The sequence below is a fragment of the Microcaecilia unicolor genome, chromosome 13, assembly GCF_901765095.1.
Source record: "Microcaecilia unicolor chromosome 13, aMicUni1.1, whole genome shotgun sequence".
Classification (NCBI taxonomy): domain Eukaryota; kingdom Metazoa; phylum Chordata; class Amphibia; order Gymnophiona; family Siphonopidae; genus Microcaecilia; species Microcaecilia unicolor.
In genome coordinates this window covers 27,231,174-27,250,222 of record NC_044043.1, presented here as the reverse complement: position 1 = coordinate 27,250,222, position 19,049 = coordinate 27,231,174, and the positions used below count along the sequence as shown (strand labels likewise).

At 45.4% G+C, this 19,049-nt stretch overlaps 1 protein-coding gene across 1 annotated transcript in view; it reads right to left on the bottom strand.

Annotated features, from left to right (window-relative positions):
* Nucleotides 1-19,049, bottom strand: part of TSPOAP1 (TSPO associated protein 1) — an 864,237-nt gene that overhangs the window by 109,653 nt on the left and 735,535 nt on the right. The window contains exon 21 of the mRNA XM_030186055.1: nucleotides 17,020-17,091. Coding sequence (XP_030041915.1) covers nucleotides 17,020-17,091 — 72 coding nt within the window. The remainder of the gene's footprint in view (nucleotides 1-17,019; nucleotides 17,092-19,049) is intronic.

The following is a 19,049-nucleotide window of genomic DNA, read 5'->3' as shown; positions in this document are numbered from 1 at the left end:
ACGCCAGACCAAAAGGCAGTACACAGTACTGAAAGTGCTGAGTTCCCAGCCTAAATCAAAGATACTTCCTGTGAGCTGGAAGGATATGTGTGTAAGCATCCTTTAAGTCCAGAGAGCATAGTCAATCGTTCTCTTGAATCATGGGAAGAAGGGTGCCAAGGGAAACCATCCTGCATCCTCCCTGTTTTCTTCTGCACAAGGAAGTACCTGGAATAGAATCCCAGCCCTTCTTCCCCTGGTGGAACGGGTTTGACTGCACCGGTCTTTAGAAGTACCCGCTTGTGCTGGGAACTGTAAGATTGAGCTCCTGGTGGACAATTTGGAGGTTTGAAATCCAGACTGAGAGTGTATTTAAAGAACTCACAGGTCGGAGGTTATAAGAGGCCACCGCTGGTGAAAAAATATCAACCTCCCTCCAACCAGTAAGTCGTCTGGTACGGACACTTTTATTGAGGCTATGCTTATCTGGGGCCAGTCAAAAGCCCGCCCCTTGCTTTTGCTGGGGAGCAGTATGGGGCTTAGTCGTATGCTGTTGACGAAAACGAGCGTGCTGGGGTTGAGCCTGGCCAGGCTGCCGAGAAGCAGGAGTGTACCTACGCCTAGAACAGGAATAGGGAGCACTCCTCCTCCCGCCAAAAAACCTCCTAGATGAGGAGGTAGTAGCAGAAGACGTCCGGTGGGAGAGAGAATCCATAGCATCATTATGCTTCTTGATCTGATCAACTAGATCCTCTAATTTTTTACCAAAAAAGATTATCCCCCCGGCAAGGAAAATCTGCCATTCACTGCTGGACAGAATGATCCAGGTCAGAGACATGCAGCCATGAGAGTCTGCGCATCACTATACCTTGAGCAGCAACTCTGGATGCCACGTCAAAAGTGTCAAATGTACCCCTGGCCAGGAAATTTCGACACTCCTTCTGCTGCCTGACCACCTGGCGAAAAGGCTCGGCCAGCTCAGTAGGGAGTGCATCAACCAAGCTCGACAGTTGCCGTATCGAGTCTCGCAAGTGCACGCTCGCGAAGAGCTAGTAAGTGTCAAGAGCTAGCCTCTCTGCCTGGGGGCACCGAAGCATAGTTTCTAGTACTCCTGGCTCTCTTGAGGACGGAGTCCACCACCATGGAATTTTGGGGTAACTGAGACATCAACCCAGGTTCACCGTGGATCCGATACTGGGATTCAGCTTTTATCGGGACAACGGGGCCAAACAGAGGGGCTGACCAGTTTCGCATAAGGACTTCCTTCACTACCTTATGCAAAGGAACTGTCACAGCCTCTTTGGGTGGAGAATAATCATCCAGGACTTCGAGCAACTCAGTCCTGGGCTCATCTTCAACTTCCACAGGAAAGGGAATAGCCGTAGACATTTCCCGGACAAAAGAAGAAAAGGACAGACTCTTCGGTGGAGATAGTCTCCTTTCTGGCGGAGGAGAAGGATCAGAGGGAATCCCAAAGAACTCATCAGAACAGAAGTACCTGGGATCCTCTTCTGACTCCCACGAACGCTCCTGCTCAGTATCGGATAGAACCTGAGTTAAGGTGCTTCAACACTGAACCTGCCTTGACACCGAGGAACGATGTCCTCTATGGCGACGTCGAGAGGCTGATGCCCGGTCCGACTGCGGCGAAACTCCCTCCACCGACGTCGAAGGGGAGTCGACCTGGGTGACAGCCGATGTGGATGCCGCAAGCGGCATCACGGTCAGGGACCTCGCCGCAGGCGAAGGGCCAGACACCGCTGCAGCAGCAGGTACAGAAGGCGCAAGCACCCCCGACACCGAAGCTGACTGTCATAGCAGCCCTGGAAACAAGGCCCGGATGCGCTTCTCGAGAGCCAATGGGATAGGTCAATGGGATAGGTGGTGTCAGAATCCATGGAGGCTCGGAAGCAATGGGATAGGTGGTGTCAGAATCCATGGAGGCATGGGAGCAAGTACCAGGCTACTGGGAGACCTAAGCATCGGCACCTCCTGTATCGAGGGGGAGCGCTCCCGATACCGTGTGTCGAAGGAGAACGATGATGGTGCTTCTTCGCCTTAGCTCAACGCCCGTCATTGAGACTCCTCGGTACCGATGAGAAAGACGTGGAATCCTCACGTCTCCTCAGGGCCGGGCCCGGGGGGACTGCATAACAGGAGGCTTCGAGGTAGATGGAGACCCACTCGACGCCTCACTGCTCCCAGCACGAGTTGGTCTCTCAGCAGCCATTACCTTTCTTCCTGACGTCAATGCTCCTGTGGATGTCGACGCCGCCGACCTCGGTACCGATGTTGATGTTGACGTTGAAAGACTGGACTGAGCCCCAAAAGGTTTTTTTCGTTAGGCTTCTCGAAGCGCTTGGGTCCGTTTCTTTATACGAAGACACAGACTACAAGCGGCTGGGCTAAGGTCGGGTCCAAGGCACTGGATACACCAGGTGTGGGTATCGGTACCTGAGATAGTCCGGTTGCACTGCTTACAACGTTTGAAGCCGCTGGGTGTCTTTGATGACATGGAAGGAAAAACGGCTTCGGCAAAATCAAACAACGCGATTGTGCCAAAAAAGGGAAGTGCACAAAAAGGGAGAAAATCCGACCATGCGGCCTAAAAAGAAAGTAAACTTAAAATAGATACAGGAATATTTTTTTTTTTTAAGAAAATGACTAAAACAATAAAAGAAATAGTTGTCAGACTCTGTTCCTGCGCCAAGAACGAGGAAAGTAGAAAAATCCTGTCAGCTCGTCGCGGACAAAAAAAGAATTGAGGAAGCACGCTCAAGCGGCGGGCGTGAAGTCATCTGCACATGCGCGGTGCATGCGATTCGCATGCTAGAAGACTCTAGCAAAACTTTGTTTTTATTTTGCTGGCAAAATGCCGGTTCCTGGGCTGACGCGGACGTCGACCCACATGTGAGAACAAGCAGCCTGCTTGTCCTGGGAAAACTTTCTTAACCCTCTAGATAACAACCAATATAAATTAAGATAGACAACAGATTGTAATAGTACACATGTGGTTTAAGTATTGCTATGTAAATGCAAAACGATATACGTGGGAAAAACCACCCGAGCCATAAAACAAGGTTTGAGTGAACACAAACATAACATTTAGAAAGGTGGAAGCTCCTATAGTTTGACACAGCTTGGCAGTTTCACACAAGTTTGAAGACTATCAATGTGCAGTAATAGATCATATTCCGCAGTCCATCAGAGGGAGAGATTGTGACTGCAAATTAACCCAAACTGAACAAGGTTGTATTCATAGGTTACAATCATTGACACCTAAGGGTTTAAACAATAAGATTGAATGGAAAGTTTTCTTGTAAACATAGATACATTCTCACCAGATTATAGGAGGACACCATAATTTGTTATGTCCCTTTAAGAAATCAACATAGGCACCATATTGGATCTATGCACTTCAAAGGAAGAAAGCACTGATCTTACAAAAAGGTAGGCAACAAGCAAGATCCCACTATGCAAAAAGAATATTCCCATGGAACTTTCGACATATTTCTCTCTCTTTATTCATTTCAGGGCATTACCTTTAACTAGATTGGTTTTGCTCCTGAAGCTAAATGGTGAAACAAAGGCTCTCTGTCGAGCGAACCAAATTGTGCAAGCCTTATTAGAGATAAATGCCCTTGTATTATTTCAAGTAAAAATCAAGCAATAACAGTAATTAAGATAGAATATAAACAATAACCATAATGAAGACAAAATATAAACAAAATCTATACTAGAGGTTTTTTTGACTAATGAGGAAGCTCGCCTGGCATCCATTTTGAATAAACCTTCAGTTTGAGATAGCCGAGCATCTGAAGTCTTTTCCTCCGGTAATACATAAAACTTAAATATTGGATAAGACAACAAAAGAGAGGGAATTATACTTGCTCAACTATAGGACAGAGTTTATATTAGGCCAATGGTTTGCATAAAGTTAATCTCCCCCAATAGTAAGTTGTTCAGAACAGAGAGACTAAAATGCTGGCTATGTTGCTAGAGACAGTCAAAATCCCATCCCTGGTTTTGGTTAGAGAGCTCTCTGTGACTTCTGGGTCATTTGCTGTCTAGTCACAACTAATCAGTGGTTTATTCTACTATATAATCTTATTGTGAATTCTTCTTTAAACACAGAGATTGTTTTTAAATTTAAATATTAAATTCTTTCAGATCTTTTTAATTTATTAATTCATTGATAATGTTATCCATTCTCTTGAGTAAATGAGATTTTAAAGAGGGAAAATGCCTCTGTATGTTGGCGGTCCAAATATTATATTCACAGACACGCTGATCAGCTTCTCTTCATTGGCAAAGCAAAGAGGAAAAGAGGGAAAGAACAAAGAGGGGTCATTTTACTAAGGTGCGCTGAAAAATGGCCTGCAGTAGTGCAGATGCATGTTTTGGGCGGTTGCTCAAGAGCAATGGAGTACCACTCCTGCCCAGGCACCACTGACCATCATGCACATCCGCAGGTACATTCCAGGGGAGAGGGAAGGTTCAGAGTTTGTGCACAGGGATGGGATGAGACCAGTAGAGGACCTTTGGAGGGGATCAGTTGTTGGGGGGGGGGGGGGGGGGGAGACTTGCACAAAAAGGCTGAGTGGTATGCTGTTGCAACTACAATTTGTGTGTGCCCTCCCCCCACCCCACTGCATTACATGTAGTGGCAGATAGCATGGTTCTTCCATGTTGCCACTGCATGACCCCTCTTTGTTCTTTCCCTCTTTACCTCTTTGCTTTGCCAATGAAGAGAGGCTGATCAGCGTGTCTGTGAATATAATATTTGGACCGCCAACATACAGAGGCATTTTCCCTCTTTAAAATCTCATTTACTCAAGAGAATGGATAACATTATCAATGAATTAATAAATTAAAAAGATCTGAAAGAATTAAAAATTCAAATTTAAAAACAATCTCTGTGTTTAAAGAAGAATTCACAATAAGATTATATAGTAGAATAAACCACTGATTAGTTGTGACTAGACAGTAAATGACCCAGAAGTCACAGAGAGCTCTCTAACCAAAACCAGGGATGGGATTTTGACTGTCTCTAGCAACATAGCCAGCATTTTAGTCTCTCTGTTCTGAACAACTTACTATTGGGGGAGATTAAACTGAAAGAAGCCAAGAGAGAGATACGTCTGGCGAAAGCGCAAACGGGAGAACAAATGGCTAGAAATGTAAGGAGGGGTGGCAAAATTTTCTTCAGGTATATTAGTGAAAGGAGAATGACTAAAAAGGGAATTGTGAGACTAAAAGATACTGCGAGCCGCTATGTGGATAATGATGAAGAAAAAGCAAATTTGCTAAATAGATACTTCTGTTCTGTTTTCACAGAAGAAAATCCTGGAGAAGGACCGCGATGGACTGGAAAAAGTACAAATGAGATTGAAGTGGAAAGAGCACCGTTCACGGAAGAGAGTGTGTATGAACAACTTGAAAAGCTAAAGGTGGACAAAGCCATGGGACCGGATGGGATCCACCCTAGGATATTGAAGGAGCTCAGAGAGGTTATGGCGGATCCTCTTAAAGATTTGTTTAATAAATCCTTGGAGACTGGAGAGGTTCCGAGGGATTGGAGATCGGCAGATGTGGTCCCTCTTCACAAAAGTGGTGATAGGGAAGAAGCTGGAAACTACAGGCCGGTAAGCCTCACTTCGATTATTGGAAAAGTAATGGAAGCGATGCTGAAGGAAAGGATAGTGAATTTCCTGGAAGCCAATAAGTTGCAAGATCTGAGACAACATGGATTTACCAAAGGGAAATCGTGCCAAACGAACCTCACTGAATTCTTTGATTGGGTGACAGGAGAATTGAATCAGGGACGAGCTATGGACGTAATCTACTTAGATTTCAGCAAAGCTTTTGACACGGTTCCCCACAGGAGGCTCTTAAATAAACTGGATGGGCTGAAGATAGGACCCGAAGTGGTGAACTGGATTAGGAACTGGTTGACGGACAGACGCCAGAGGGTGGTGGTGAATGGAATTCGCTCGGAGCGAAAGGTGAGTAGTGGAGTGCCTCAAGGATCGGTGCTGGGGCCGATTCTGTTCAATATATTTGTAAGTGACATTGCCGAAGAGTTAGAAGGTAAAGTTTGCCTATTTGTGGATGATACTAAGATCTGTAACAGAGTGGACACCCCGGAGGGAGTGGAAAACATGAAAAAGGACCTACGGAAGCTAGAAGAATGGTCTAAGGTTTGGCAATTAAAATTCAATGCGAAGAAATGCAAAGTGATGCACTTAGGGAGTAGAAATCCACGGGAGACGTATGTGTTAGGCGGGGAAAGTCTGATAGGTACGGACGGAGAGGGATCTTGGGGTGATAGTATCTGAAGACCTAAAGGCGACGAAACAGTGTGACAAGGCGGTGGCCCTAGCTAGAAGGTTGTTAGGCTGTATAGAGAGAGGTGTGACCAGCAGAAGAAAGGGGGTGTTGATGCCCCTGTATAAGTCGTTGGTGAGGTCCCACCTGGAGTATTGTGTTCAATTCTGGAGGCCGTATCTTGTTAAGGATGTAAAAAGAATTGAAGCGGTGCAAAGAAAAGCTACGAGGATGGTATGGGATTTGCGTTACAAGACGTATGAGAAAGACTTGCGGACCTGAACATGTACACTCTGGAGGAAAGGAGAAACAGGGGTGATATGATACAGACGTTCAAATATTTGAAAGGTATTAATCTGCAAATGAACCTTTTCCGGAGATGCGAAGGCAGTAGAACGAGAGGACATGAAATGAGATTGAAGGGGGGCAGACTCAAGAAAAATGTCAGGAAGTATTTTTTCACGGAGAGAGTAGTGGATGCTTGGAATGCCCTCCCGCGGGAGGTGGTGGAAACGAAAACGGTAACGGAATTCAAACATGCGTGGGATAAACATAAAGGAATTCTGCTCAGAAGGAATGGATCCTAAGGAGCTTAGACGAGATTGGGTGGCAAAGCCGGTGGCGGGAGATGGAGATGGTGCTGGGCAGACTTATACGGTCTGTGCCAGAGCCGATGGTGGGAGGCGGGACTGGTGGTTTGGAGGCAGGGATAGTGCTGGGCAGACTTATACGGTCTGTGCCAGAACCGGTGGTGGGAGGCGGGGCTGGTGGTTGGGAGGCGGGGATAGTGCTGGGCAGACTTATACTGTCTGTGCCAGAACCGGTGGTGGGAGGCGGGGTGGTGATTGGGAGGCGGGGATAGTGCTGGGCAGACTTATACGGTCTGTGCCTGGAAAAGGACAGGTACAAATCAAGGTAAGGTATACACAAAAAGTAGCACATGTCAGTTTATCTTGTTGGGCAGACTGGTTGGACCGCGCAGGTCTTTTCGCCGTCATCTACTATGTTACTATGTAATGTGGTGCCATGTGTTAAGTGTCTGCCCTTTGCTGTAAATACAGGGCAGGTGCTGCTGGGTAGGCCACCTGTATTTACTGCATAGCGTTTGCACTTACTTTGTGCTAGTTTCTGAAACTAACATACAAATATTACATGAAGGTAAGTGGAAAAACATATCCTTTAAGCTAAAGAGTATTTCCTGACAGATATTTTAAAAAGTTTAAAAATACAAAGACAACATGGGGTGTTAAATTAAAACCGTAGTTTTGCTAAGCATGTTTGACAAACTTGAAAAATGCCATCCCTTCCCAAAGTAAATACAATGGGAAATGGCTGCGAGGTTGCTGGCTATTGGGGACCAAACTCCACAGCACAACTAGGAAGCAAAACGTTTAGACTACTACATCAAGATGTTAAGAAATTTGCCAATGAGCAGCAGCAATAGAAAAAACCCTAGAACTTCTGGCTATGTATTTTCCCAGTATTTAACTTGAGCTGAATTATCTTATTGTGATCTGCATTGAACCTTATAAGTAAATGCAGAATACAAATAGAACTGTAATGTAAAGTAAAAGACAGTGTTGCAGGTTAGCAGGCATATTTCAGGGATACAGTCGACCTCAACATCATCAGGGATTCTGTCTGTACCAGTGGTGCAGGAAGGGGTTAAACAGGGTGTAGAGAAATCTGAGGCAATGTATAGGTACTACTGTAATTTTAGCAACATATGTAGCTGTCAGGAGGCACTAGTAAAAAAAAACCCCAAAACATAGTAGATGACGGCAGAAAAAGACCTGCACGGTCCATCCAGTCTGCCCAACAAGATAATTTCACGTGTGCTACTTTTTGTGGATACCTTACCTTGATTTGTATCTGCCATTGTCAGGGCACAGACCGTATAAGTCTGCCCAGCACTAGCCCCGCCTCCCAATCTCGGCTCAGCTTCTGGGGATCACCGTCCATCCAGTCTGCCCAACAAGATAATTTCATGTGTGCTACTTTTTGTGTATACCTTACCTTGATTTGTATCTGCCATTGTCAGGGCACAGACCGTATAAGTCTGCCCAGCACTAGCCCCGCCTCCCACCACCGGCTCTGCCTCCCAATCTTGGCTAAGCTTCTGGGGATCCCTTTCTTCCGAGCAGGATTCCTTTATATTTATCCCACGCATGTTTGAATTCCGTTACCGTTTTCATCTCCACCACCTCCCGCGGGAGGGCATTCCAAGCATTCACCACTCTCCATGAAAAAATACTTCCTGACATTTTTCTTGAGTCTGCCCCCCTTCAATCTCATTTCATGTCCTCTACTTCTACCGCCTTCCCATGTCCGGAAAAGGTTCGTTTGCGAATTAATACCTTTCAAATATTTGAATGTTTGTATCATATCACCCCTGTTTCTCCTTTCCTCCAAGGTACACGTTCAGGTCAACAAGTCTCTCCTCATACGTTTTGTAACACAAATCCCATACCATTTTCGTAGCTTTTCTTTGCACCGCTTCCATTTTTTTAACATCCTTCGCAAGATACGGCCTCCAAAACTGAACACAATACTCCAGGTGGGGCCTCACCAACGTCTTATACAGGGGTATTAAAACCTCTTTTCTTCTGCTGGTCACACCTCTCTCTATACAGCCTAGCAACCTTCTAGCTACGGCCACCGCCTTGTCACACTGTTTCGTCGCCTTTAGGTCTTCAGATACTATCACCCCAAGATCCCTCTCCGTCCGTACCTATCAGACTCTCCCCGCCTAACACATACGTCTCCCTTGGATTTCTACTCCCTAAGTGCATCACTTTGCATTTCTTCGCATTGAATTTTAATTGCCAAACGTTAGACCATTCTTCTAGCTTCCGCAGATCTTTTTTCATGTTTTCCACTCCCTCCGGGGTGTCCACTCTGTTGCAAATCTTGGTGTCATCCGCAAAAAGGCAAACTTTACCTTGTAACCCTTCGGCAATGTCACTCAAAAATATATTGAATAGGGTCACGGTGCTTGATGGCTGCTTGAATTCTTAGCTCCTCACTCTTCCCCCAGAATTTAGCTAATTTTGGCCGCTTTTAAGTGAGAAAAAGCGAGTGCCCGACAGCGGAACAGCAGTGGGAGCCATGAGCAAATCGGGGGCTGCCTCCAGAAGACACGGCGAGCGCCATTCCGCATGACAACAGGGAAAATGCTCACAGCGCCACGTGTCGCCGGCAAGGCCTTCGGGGTCTGATTCGGAATCGGCACTTTCTCTTGCAGAACAGCGGGAGCAGAGGCCAAACATCGAGCTTCCCATAACCTGGCGAAAAGCTTGGAAGCGATCCGGGCAGAAATACAGTCCTCTAAGGAGGAGATCCTGGAAAGGATCGATGTCATGAGTGCCGATATTCGTGAGCTCGGAGGCAGAGTAGAAGATTTGGAGGCTCGCCTGGATGACCAGGGGGAGCAGCTTAATACGGCGGAAACAAGGCTTACCCAGGTGCTTGCAATTTGCGACGATCTTCAGTACAAGATTGATGAACTGGAGAATCGTGGTCATCGCAAGAATCTCCAATTTAGAGGAGTTCCGGAGGCGTGAGACAGTGAAGATGTTCCCACCATTGTGAGACTTTTGTGTGGTAAGCTGGTGGGAGCTGAGCTGGATCCTCGTGAAAGTGTTATAGAACGAGCACACAGGGCCTTGAAAAAACAACTGGATAATCGCCCTCGCGATATAATTGCCAGATTTGCTTCATTTACTTTTAAAGAAAACGTTTTGCAAAGTGCTCGTCAGTCGGGCACAGTGGAATATAACGAGGCTCGTGTGGGGGTGTTCCAGGACCTCTCACTTTTCACGCTGGCACAAAGAAGAGCTATGAAGCCAGCACTTGATATTCTAATTAAAGAGAAGATCTCCTATTGTTGATCTTTCCCCTTCGCGCTCTGTTTTACAGTTAAAGGTGCAGCATGCCGGGTGAGACACTTGGCAGAGGCCTGGAAGAAGCTACATGAAGCAGGTTTGACGCAGCATGCCTCGCCTCCTGTGGAACTCGCATCGGATACCAGGGAGAAATTGCAACGATGGAAACGTGTTTCTCGCAAGGGGAAGTGAACACTACTATCAATCTGATGTTCTATATTTGGTGACTTTTCTGTTAGCAAGGCTCGTGGGTGCTCTAACATTTGGACTACTCCTATGTTGTCTCTCTTTTTTTTGCTTGATGCTCTCACAATATGCCTTAGAGAAAATGCTTGTGGTGGGGTGCGGCGGATCTGGGAGAGTAGATAGTAAGGGTAAGATGGGGTATGGGAGAATGTATGTTTAGATAGTCTGATAGGAGGGAGGGGGTTTGTGTAGAGTGAGTGGGGTTTTAATACTTTGCTTGATTCCTGTGATAGAGTGGGCCTGATGTACGAGTTATGGGGAAGATGTTGAGTGAGATTCTAAGGATGTGTTAGCTTAAATGTTAGGATTGGTGTGTGTGAGGCGGTTTAAGTGTAATGTATGCAGAGGTGAGTGGGGGGAGGTTTGAGTGTGTTGTGGGGTACTGTGGCTCCTTGTTCCATTTTCCTAGGTAGGAGGACATGGTGGATTCTCAGCCTAGTGGTAGTGGTCGGGGGGGGGGGGGGGGGGGGGGGATTTGGGGAGGAGGGGAAGGGGGTATGGCAGAATGTGGGGAGAAGGTGGGGGGGGGGGGGGTCCTCCTCGCCGAAGGCTTTGTTTTGGTTGGGTCCGGGGGGGCTCCCACTGTTCCTATTGCTCTCACTCTGCTAGTTCCACATGTGCCTTACATGTGCTTTGCCTGGCAGCAAGTAGAATACACTCATGAGTAAAGCTTTAAAGTTTTTGTCTTGTAACGTCAAAGGCCTTAACTCGCCTCAAAAGCGCCAAAAAAGTTTTAGGGAATTGGTGCATCTAGGATCTCATGTGGTGTTCCTCCAGGAGATTCACCTGCGAAGGGACCACGAGCGGTACCTGACCTCTCCTCATTATCCAACTGTTTTTTGTGCTTCTGCCTCTAATGGCTCTAAAAAAAGTAGTGTTGCGATATTGCTACATTCGTCTCTGCAGGTTCAAGTGGGCAAGGTGCAGAGGGACACAGAGGGGCGATTTTTGTCTTTACATCTTACAATTGACAATGAGGCTCTTAATTTGGTTTCTTTATATGCTCCGAACGAGGGACAAGCAGGATTTTTTAAGAAGATAGTGGGTCGTATCACTTCTTGTCCTTCGGGGAATTTGATTGTTGGGGGGGGACTTTAATGCTACTTTACATCCGGACCTGGACAGATCGGGCCAGCTATCCGCAGTGGATAGTCAATTATCCAGAGCCTTTAATCAGTTTGTGCGAGACATTGGAGTAGTTGATGCATGGCGGGTCGTACACCCACGAGTTCGGGATTACTCGTTTTTTTCCCATTCCCACGATACTTATTCGCGAATTGATTACGTGTTGCTGGACATTTCATTAACTCATGCTGGATGGGAGGCAGACATTGGTACTTGTACTCTTTCGGACCACGCTCAGGTTTGGACCTGCTTGCCCTCTCTTGGGGAGGAGGATAGGGATAGGAGGTGGACCTTAAATACCACCTTATTGAGGGATGAAGAGATACTTGGGGGTTATAGGCAACTCTTTAAGGAGTACATAGAGTTTAACATTAATTCGGGCCCAGCCTTGGGAGTGGTCTGGGACGCCTTGAAGGCTGTCTCTCGGGGGTTTTTTTTTTGCAGAAGGCTGGTTCTAGGGCTAGGCAACAGCGGGCTGAGGTGGCGGGGTGCTTGTCCCGTTTATCAGCTCTTACGGACCAGCACAAGACATCACACTCAGTAGATACTTTAAGAGAGATTCAGGGTCTTCGTTTAAAATTAGATCACATTTATTCCACTCAATTGCAATTTGTTAACGCCAAGAATCAGTGCTCTCAATACGGTCAGGCCAACAAACCCAGTAGGGCTTTAGCAATCAAGTTGGCGCAGCGAAAAATCGATTGCACTATTTTGAAAGTAGGGGATGGCAGGGGTGGATATGTTATCTCCTCGGGAAAGATACGCCAGCGCTTTCAGGAGTTCTACCAAGAGCTGTACTCATCTGATATTAATCCGTCTATGGAGGAGATGAATAACTTTCTCTCGGCCCATTCTCTTCCGCAACTATCTGTGGCTCAGCAGGAAGGTCTGGATGGTCAGGTCACTGTGGAGGAAGTATTGCGGGTTATTAAAGCTTTGCCATCAGGGAAATCACCGGGTCTCGACGGCCTGCCAAACGAATTTTACAAAACCTTTTGGGGGGAGTTGGCTCCTTTGCTGTCCGAACTTATTAATGCAGTTCTAACGGGACAAGACTTTCCTTCTTCCATGCGGGAAGCTTGGATTGCGGTGCTCCCAAAGCCTGATAAGGACAAGACGGAATGTGCATCCTACCGCCCAATTTCTATATTAAATTCGGACGTAAAGATCATAGCGAAGGTGTTAGCCAACCGACTAGCAAAGGTCTTGCCTTATTTAATACATCCTGATCAGGCCGGCTTTATTCCTAACAGACAAGCCATGGATAATGTTCGTTGTATGGTCCACCTGATCCATATATATCTTTGATATATGGAAGAATAAACTCCCGGTCTGCCTGTTGGGCCTGGATGCAGAGAAGGCCTTTGACCGCGTTCATTGGCCTTTTATGCTCCAGGTTTTAGATAGGTTTGGGGTGGGGCCGGGGTTTCGCAGGTGGGTGGAGGCTCTTTATCATCTCCCGAGCGCATGTGTCCGTATAAATGGCGGCAATTCTCAGGGGTTTTCACTTTATTGCGGTACTCGACAGGGGTGCCCATTGTCCCCGATGTTGTTTGCCTTGGCTATGGAACCTCTGGCGGTTTCTATCCGTTTGGATCCCAACATAACAGGAATTGTGGTGGGGCACCAGGAGTATAAACTAGCCCTTTTCGCGGACGACGTCTTGCTCTCTTTGACTAGGCCCTTGCTTTCTCTCCCGAACCTTATGCAGAAGTTGTGCGCTTATTCCAAGGTTTCGGGGTTTAAATTAAATTTGAGTAAATCCGAGGCCTTGGCTATTGGAATTGCGTCGCCGGTTTTGGACTCTCTAAAAGCTAATTTTTCTTTTCGTTGGGTTACAAAAGGACTCACATACTTGGGGGTTACCATTACGCCGGGGCACGAGGACTTGTTCTCGGCCAATTACCCTCCTTTGTTGAAATCCATTTATAAGGATCTGGATAGGTGGGAGAATATTGACTTATCCTGGTCAGGCAGGATTGCTACGCTAAAGATGAATGTCTTGCCTAGACTATTATACATCTTTCAGGTACTACCGTTGCGGATTTCTAGGAGCTATTTATCCAAGTTGCAGGATCGCTTGATTCGGTTTGTCTGGTCTAATAAGCGTCCACGCTTGCCTCGGGCGTTGCTGTATAGGGCTTGAAAGAAGGGAAGTTTTGGCGTTCCTAACATTCTGTGGTATTACAAGGCTGCTCAGGCGCGATCGGCCTTTGAGTGGTTTCAGGGCCACCCTCAAAAGTTGTGGGTACATATGGAGCAGGCCGAGATGGGGCCTCGTTCTTTCCGCTCCTTGCTATGGCTTCCTAATAGGTTTAGAGGCTTGGGCGGCGATCTGAGTCCCTCAATCGTGTCCACCTTTCATTATTGGGATGGACTTTTCACTAAGCCCGAGGGGATGCTTTCTCGGTTCTCGCCTATAGCCAATAACCCTCTCTTTTCTCCTGGGCTTCAGTCAGGGCCTTTCACACGATGGGCTTCCCTGGGACTGGTGTCTTGGGGCCAGCTTTTTGATGATGATTGCTTGATTTCATTCGATTCTCTCAAGGACCAGTTTTGCTTCTGCCCCAAGATAGGTTTGCGTATACACAGTTATGACATTTTCTGTCTTCTCGAAAGATTCGCTCGAAAATATTGCGAGAAGATTCTTTTCTTGAAGATCTCTGCGAAGATTCCTGGACCACCAGAGGTCTCATTACTTGTCTTTATTCTCACTTGAGTCAGCAACTTCGTCCTAGCTTACTTCATATGGAGCGCTGGCATCAAGAGCTAGGGGTTACCTTTGATGAGGCTGATTGGTCGGTTTGGGAGAATGGCTGGGCGAGGGTATCGATAGCTGTTCCCTTCCAGGAAAACGTGCTAAAAGTGCTTTATAGATGGTACTTGACATCTGCGAGGCTGCGCCGCATGTTCCCGGATGCATCTCCCTTGTGTTGGCGTGGATGTGGCCAGAAAGGAACTATGGGTCACATTTGGTGGTCTTGCCCCAAAACTAAGGCATATTGGAAATCTATTCAATACAGATTACAACACTGGTTCCGGAGGCCTGTTAAATGGTCTCCGGAATATTTTCTTTTTTCTAAAAAACCACCAGGTCTTACCAAATCTCAGGTGCTATTGACCAGGCAGGCCATGTTGGCGGTTAGAGTGGTGCTGGCAACATATTGGAAGTCCCCTGAGGTCCCTTCAAAAGTGCGTTGGCTGAACAAGCTGTGGTATATTTCTGAGCGGGAGAGACTTTGTTCTGAGCAAAGTCGTACTGTGGCGAAGTGGGAGACTTTGTGGGAGCCCTTCCTGAAGAACTGTTCCTGTTAATAGGTTCGGTGGGGAGGAGTTGGGGAGGTAGGGGAATGGGGAGATGACTAGGTTAGTGGGGTTCTGAATGTCTGGGGGAGTGGGGGGTTGAGAGGGGGGAGGATTTTGTGGGTAAGGGTTGTGGGGATATTCCTAAAACTGTTGAAAAAGTTGAAGATACTGTTTGTTTAATGAATCTTGTTGACATTTGTTGCCGAATATTTTCTTTGGGCTGAGGAGAAATGTTGTTGGATCTCATGTACTGATTTTGTCTGGTGGTTTCTGCTGATGTTTGTACATTTGTCAATGTTCAATAAAATCTTCCAAAAATTAAAAAAAATATATATATTGAATAGAATCGGCCCCAGCACCGATACCTGAGGCACTCCACTACTCACCTTTCCCTCCTCTGAGCGAACTCCATTTACCACCACCCTCTGGCGTCTGCCCATTAACCAGTTCCTAATCCAGTTCACCACTTCGGGTCCTATCTTTAGCCTGTCTAGTTTATTCAAGAGCCTCCTGTGGGAACTGTGTCAAAAGCTTTCCTGAAATCTAAGAAGATTACGTCCATAGCACGTCCTTGATTTAATTCTCCGGTCACCCAGTCAAAGAATTCAATAAGATTCATTTGGCACGATTTCCCTTTGGTGAAACCATGTTGTCTCGGATCTTGCAACTTATTTGCTTCTAGGATATTCACGATCCTTTCCTTCAGCATCGCTTCCATTACTTTTCCAATAATCAAAGTGAGGCTTACCGGCCTGTAGTTTCCAGCTTCTCCCCTATCACCACTTTTGTGAAGAGAGACCACCTCCGCAGTTCTCCAATCCCACGGAACCTCTCCCTTCTCCAAGGATTTATTAAACAAATCTTTAAGAGGACCCACCAGAACCTCTCTGAGCTCCCTCAATATCCTGGGGTGGATCCAGTCCGGTCCCACTGCTTTGTCCACTTTAGATTTGTAAGTTGTTCATACACACTCTCTTCCGTGAATGGTGCTATATCCACTCCAATCTCACATGTACTTTTGCCAGTCAATCGCGGTCCTGCTCCAGGATTTTCTTCTGTGAAAACAGAACAAAAGTATCTATTTAGCAAATTTGCTTTTTCTTCATCATTATCTGCATAGCGGTTCGCAGCATCTTTCAGTCTCAATTCCCTTTTTAGTCTTTCTCCTTTCACTAATATACCTGAAGAAATTTTGTCACCCCTCCTTACATTTCTAGCCATTTGTTTTTCCGCATGCGCTTTCGCCAGACGTATCTCTCTCTTGGCTTCTTTCAGTTTCATCCGGTATGCTTCCCCGTGTTTCTCTTCTTGAGTTTTTCTGTATTTCAGGAACACCAACTCTTTAGCCTTTAGTAGATACGTAATTTAGGAAGGGGTGCGAGGATTTCATGATCAGTTAATGGAGTATGAAAAACAAAAAAGGTTAAGAACCCATGCTCTAGACAGAATACTAGTTTCTCTTCTTCCTTCTCTTCAATAATCTGTGTTCCCAAATTGCCTTGCTTCTTGCTGCTGGCCATGCTAACTTCTGTGGCCCAGGAATGAGTGCCTTCAATCAAGTGCAAATTGTTGGGAGTAAGGCATCTCCAGTCTGCGGATCATGCTGAACGGGAAACACCTATGTTGGTAGAGTTGTGGTGTGATAAATAGAGGAGGATAAATAAGTAGATGGACAGCTGAAAGTATGCTGACAGAAGATAACTGAGGAAGAATGACAGTTCAAAGAGGGAGAGGGACTTGCATGAAATATCCGGGCAAATAGCAGGAGGAAAATAGCATCATCAGATGTTTCAAGAGAGGGTAAAGACAACTTTGGAATTAGCTTCTTGACTACTCATTTCCATGAGTAAATCACATTAAGAACAAACACATTTCTTTATATTGACCTTTTTCCTAAACTATTTGCTTGTCAAATTCAAAGGAGAAAGAAGGCAGTATATGGAGAGATGTTTAAGTACCAAATATATTCTATGTGTGTTTGAATTGATTGGTAACTTGAGATATAAAACATGGCTGCCCTACTCAGATTTCACTGTAAAAGCTGATTGTAAACATATGAAAATGAATAAAAAGAATCTTTTCAAATAAAACAATTTACAGAAGATCATGAAACATATTTTTGGAGTCAGTTTTTTTCAGATCTGTAACTTACAAAGAAGAATCCATCATCATCCATGTCACCAAATACAGTGATAACATCTCCAGCATTAAAAGTCAGCTCAGCCTAGAAATACCACATAAAGGAAAGTTTAGTCTAACAATTATGAATGAAAATTTATTTCTGGTAATTTTAATTTACTATTATCATTAATACTTTTTTAAAATCACTATATTACTGTAGCTGGTAGAATTAAAATATTATCTTTCATTACAGCTATAGGGAAAAATATCCAGGTTTCAGACTTGGTGATAAAGAGGCATATTTTCAAAGCACATAGACTTACAAAGTTACATATTTTCTACATGCAGTACTTGAGGAAATTATTCCCTGATATATGTAGTAAGGTAGTACTATAAAAAGCAAAGGTACATAAAAGTGCTTCTCTCCTTGTAATTGACTACTACAAAAAGATGCAGAAAACAGATCAAGAAAATTATAGATTTCTATGGGGAAACTTGGCTCAGAATACTGCAAAGCTGCATACTCTAAATTCCAGTCCTTCCATTTATAAATGAACCATCTTGTTGGGAGAACTGGATGTACTATGCTGTCATTTACTATACTGCTAAACATGAATGCCCCTAAAATATGCTCTTTCTGGCAAAATCCTGTGTCTCTCCCTTTCCCTTCTGTATAACTAGTAAAAAAGTGAAGGGGTTGAGTGAGATGTATATGGCTAAAGCTTGGCAGTGCTCTAGAGCTTGGATGTTTAGTTTTCTGATATTTTGTGATAAGCACTATTGCACCTAACGAGGTACTTAAAGTGTATGATATTGGGAATAGAAGCCATTTAACATCTGATATTAGCACTTGACAAGTAATTGTTCAGAGGGGAGGGGGGAGAAAAATGGGGAAGAAAAGTGTTTGGCGATGTTGTATAAGCTGTAAGAATGCTGTTTTGTATATCAAGCAATGTTATATGAATGTTCTAAGTTAATCTGTATTGTGATAATCGTCAATAAAACAGTTTAAACATAACTAGTAAAAAAGGCCCGTTTCTGGAACGAATGAAACGGGCGCTAGCAAGGTTTTCCTGGGAGTGTGTATGTTTGAGAGAGAGAGAGCCAGAGTGAATGTGCGGGTGTGTGACAGAGTGAGACTGTCTGTGTGACAGTGTGTGTGTGAGAATGAGTGTGTGTGACAGGGCCCCCTCCCCTGTTCCTAATGCCCCTCACCCCGTTCCCTCCTCTCCTTTTCCTCCTCCTTCCCATACTTTGGGCTCCTTAAGGCTTTCAAAAGTCTATGTACCCCCGTGGCCCTAACGCCCAGTATCCGTATACCCCACCGCTTTCCTCCTCACCCTTCCCCCAAGATGTAATACTTTCACGTCCTTCATTTTTTAAAAAAAGTGTCCTATCTACCCTGTGTACAAATGCCCGGCATTCAGATTGTGTTCCTCTCGTAAATTTTCATTTCTTTCATTCATTCAGAACTTGCCCCCCCCCCCCCCCTCAACACTTTTGGTTCCTTCAGTCTTTTAAAACTCTCCTATGTACCCTGTGTGCTAATGGCCAGCATTGAGATTGTTTTCCTGTCCCAAATTTGCATGTCTTTCAGTCATTCACAACTCCCCCCCCCTCTCCAGTTTAACACTTTCGTTTCCTTCAGTCTTTTAAAACTCTCCTATCTACCCTGTGTCCTAATGGCCAGCATTCAGATTGTTTTCCTTTCCCAAATGTTCATGTCTTTCAGTCGTTCAGAACTCCCCCCCTCCCCCCCATTTAACACTTTCGGTTCCTTCAGTCTTTTAAAACTCTCCTATCAACCTTGTGTCCTAATGGCCAGCACTCAGATTGTTTTGCTTTGACAAATTGTCTGTCACTGATGTCACTGAGGTCAGTGCGTGCCTGCCTAGCAGACCACTTCCGGCAGGCATGGTCCCAAGCACATCTGTTGGAGGTGAGAATTATTATATAGGATGGGGAGGGATAGGATTTCCCCTCATTTCGTGTACATGCCTGGAATCCTGCTACACGGTACCAATGCTTTGGAACACAGTGTCTTCAATTTCTTTAATTAGA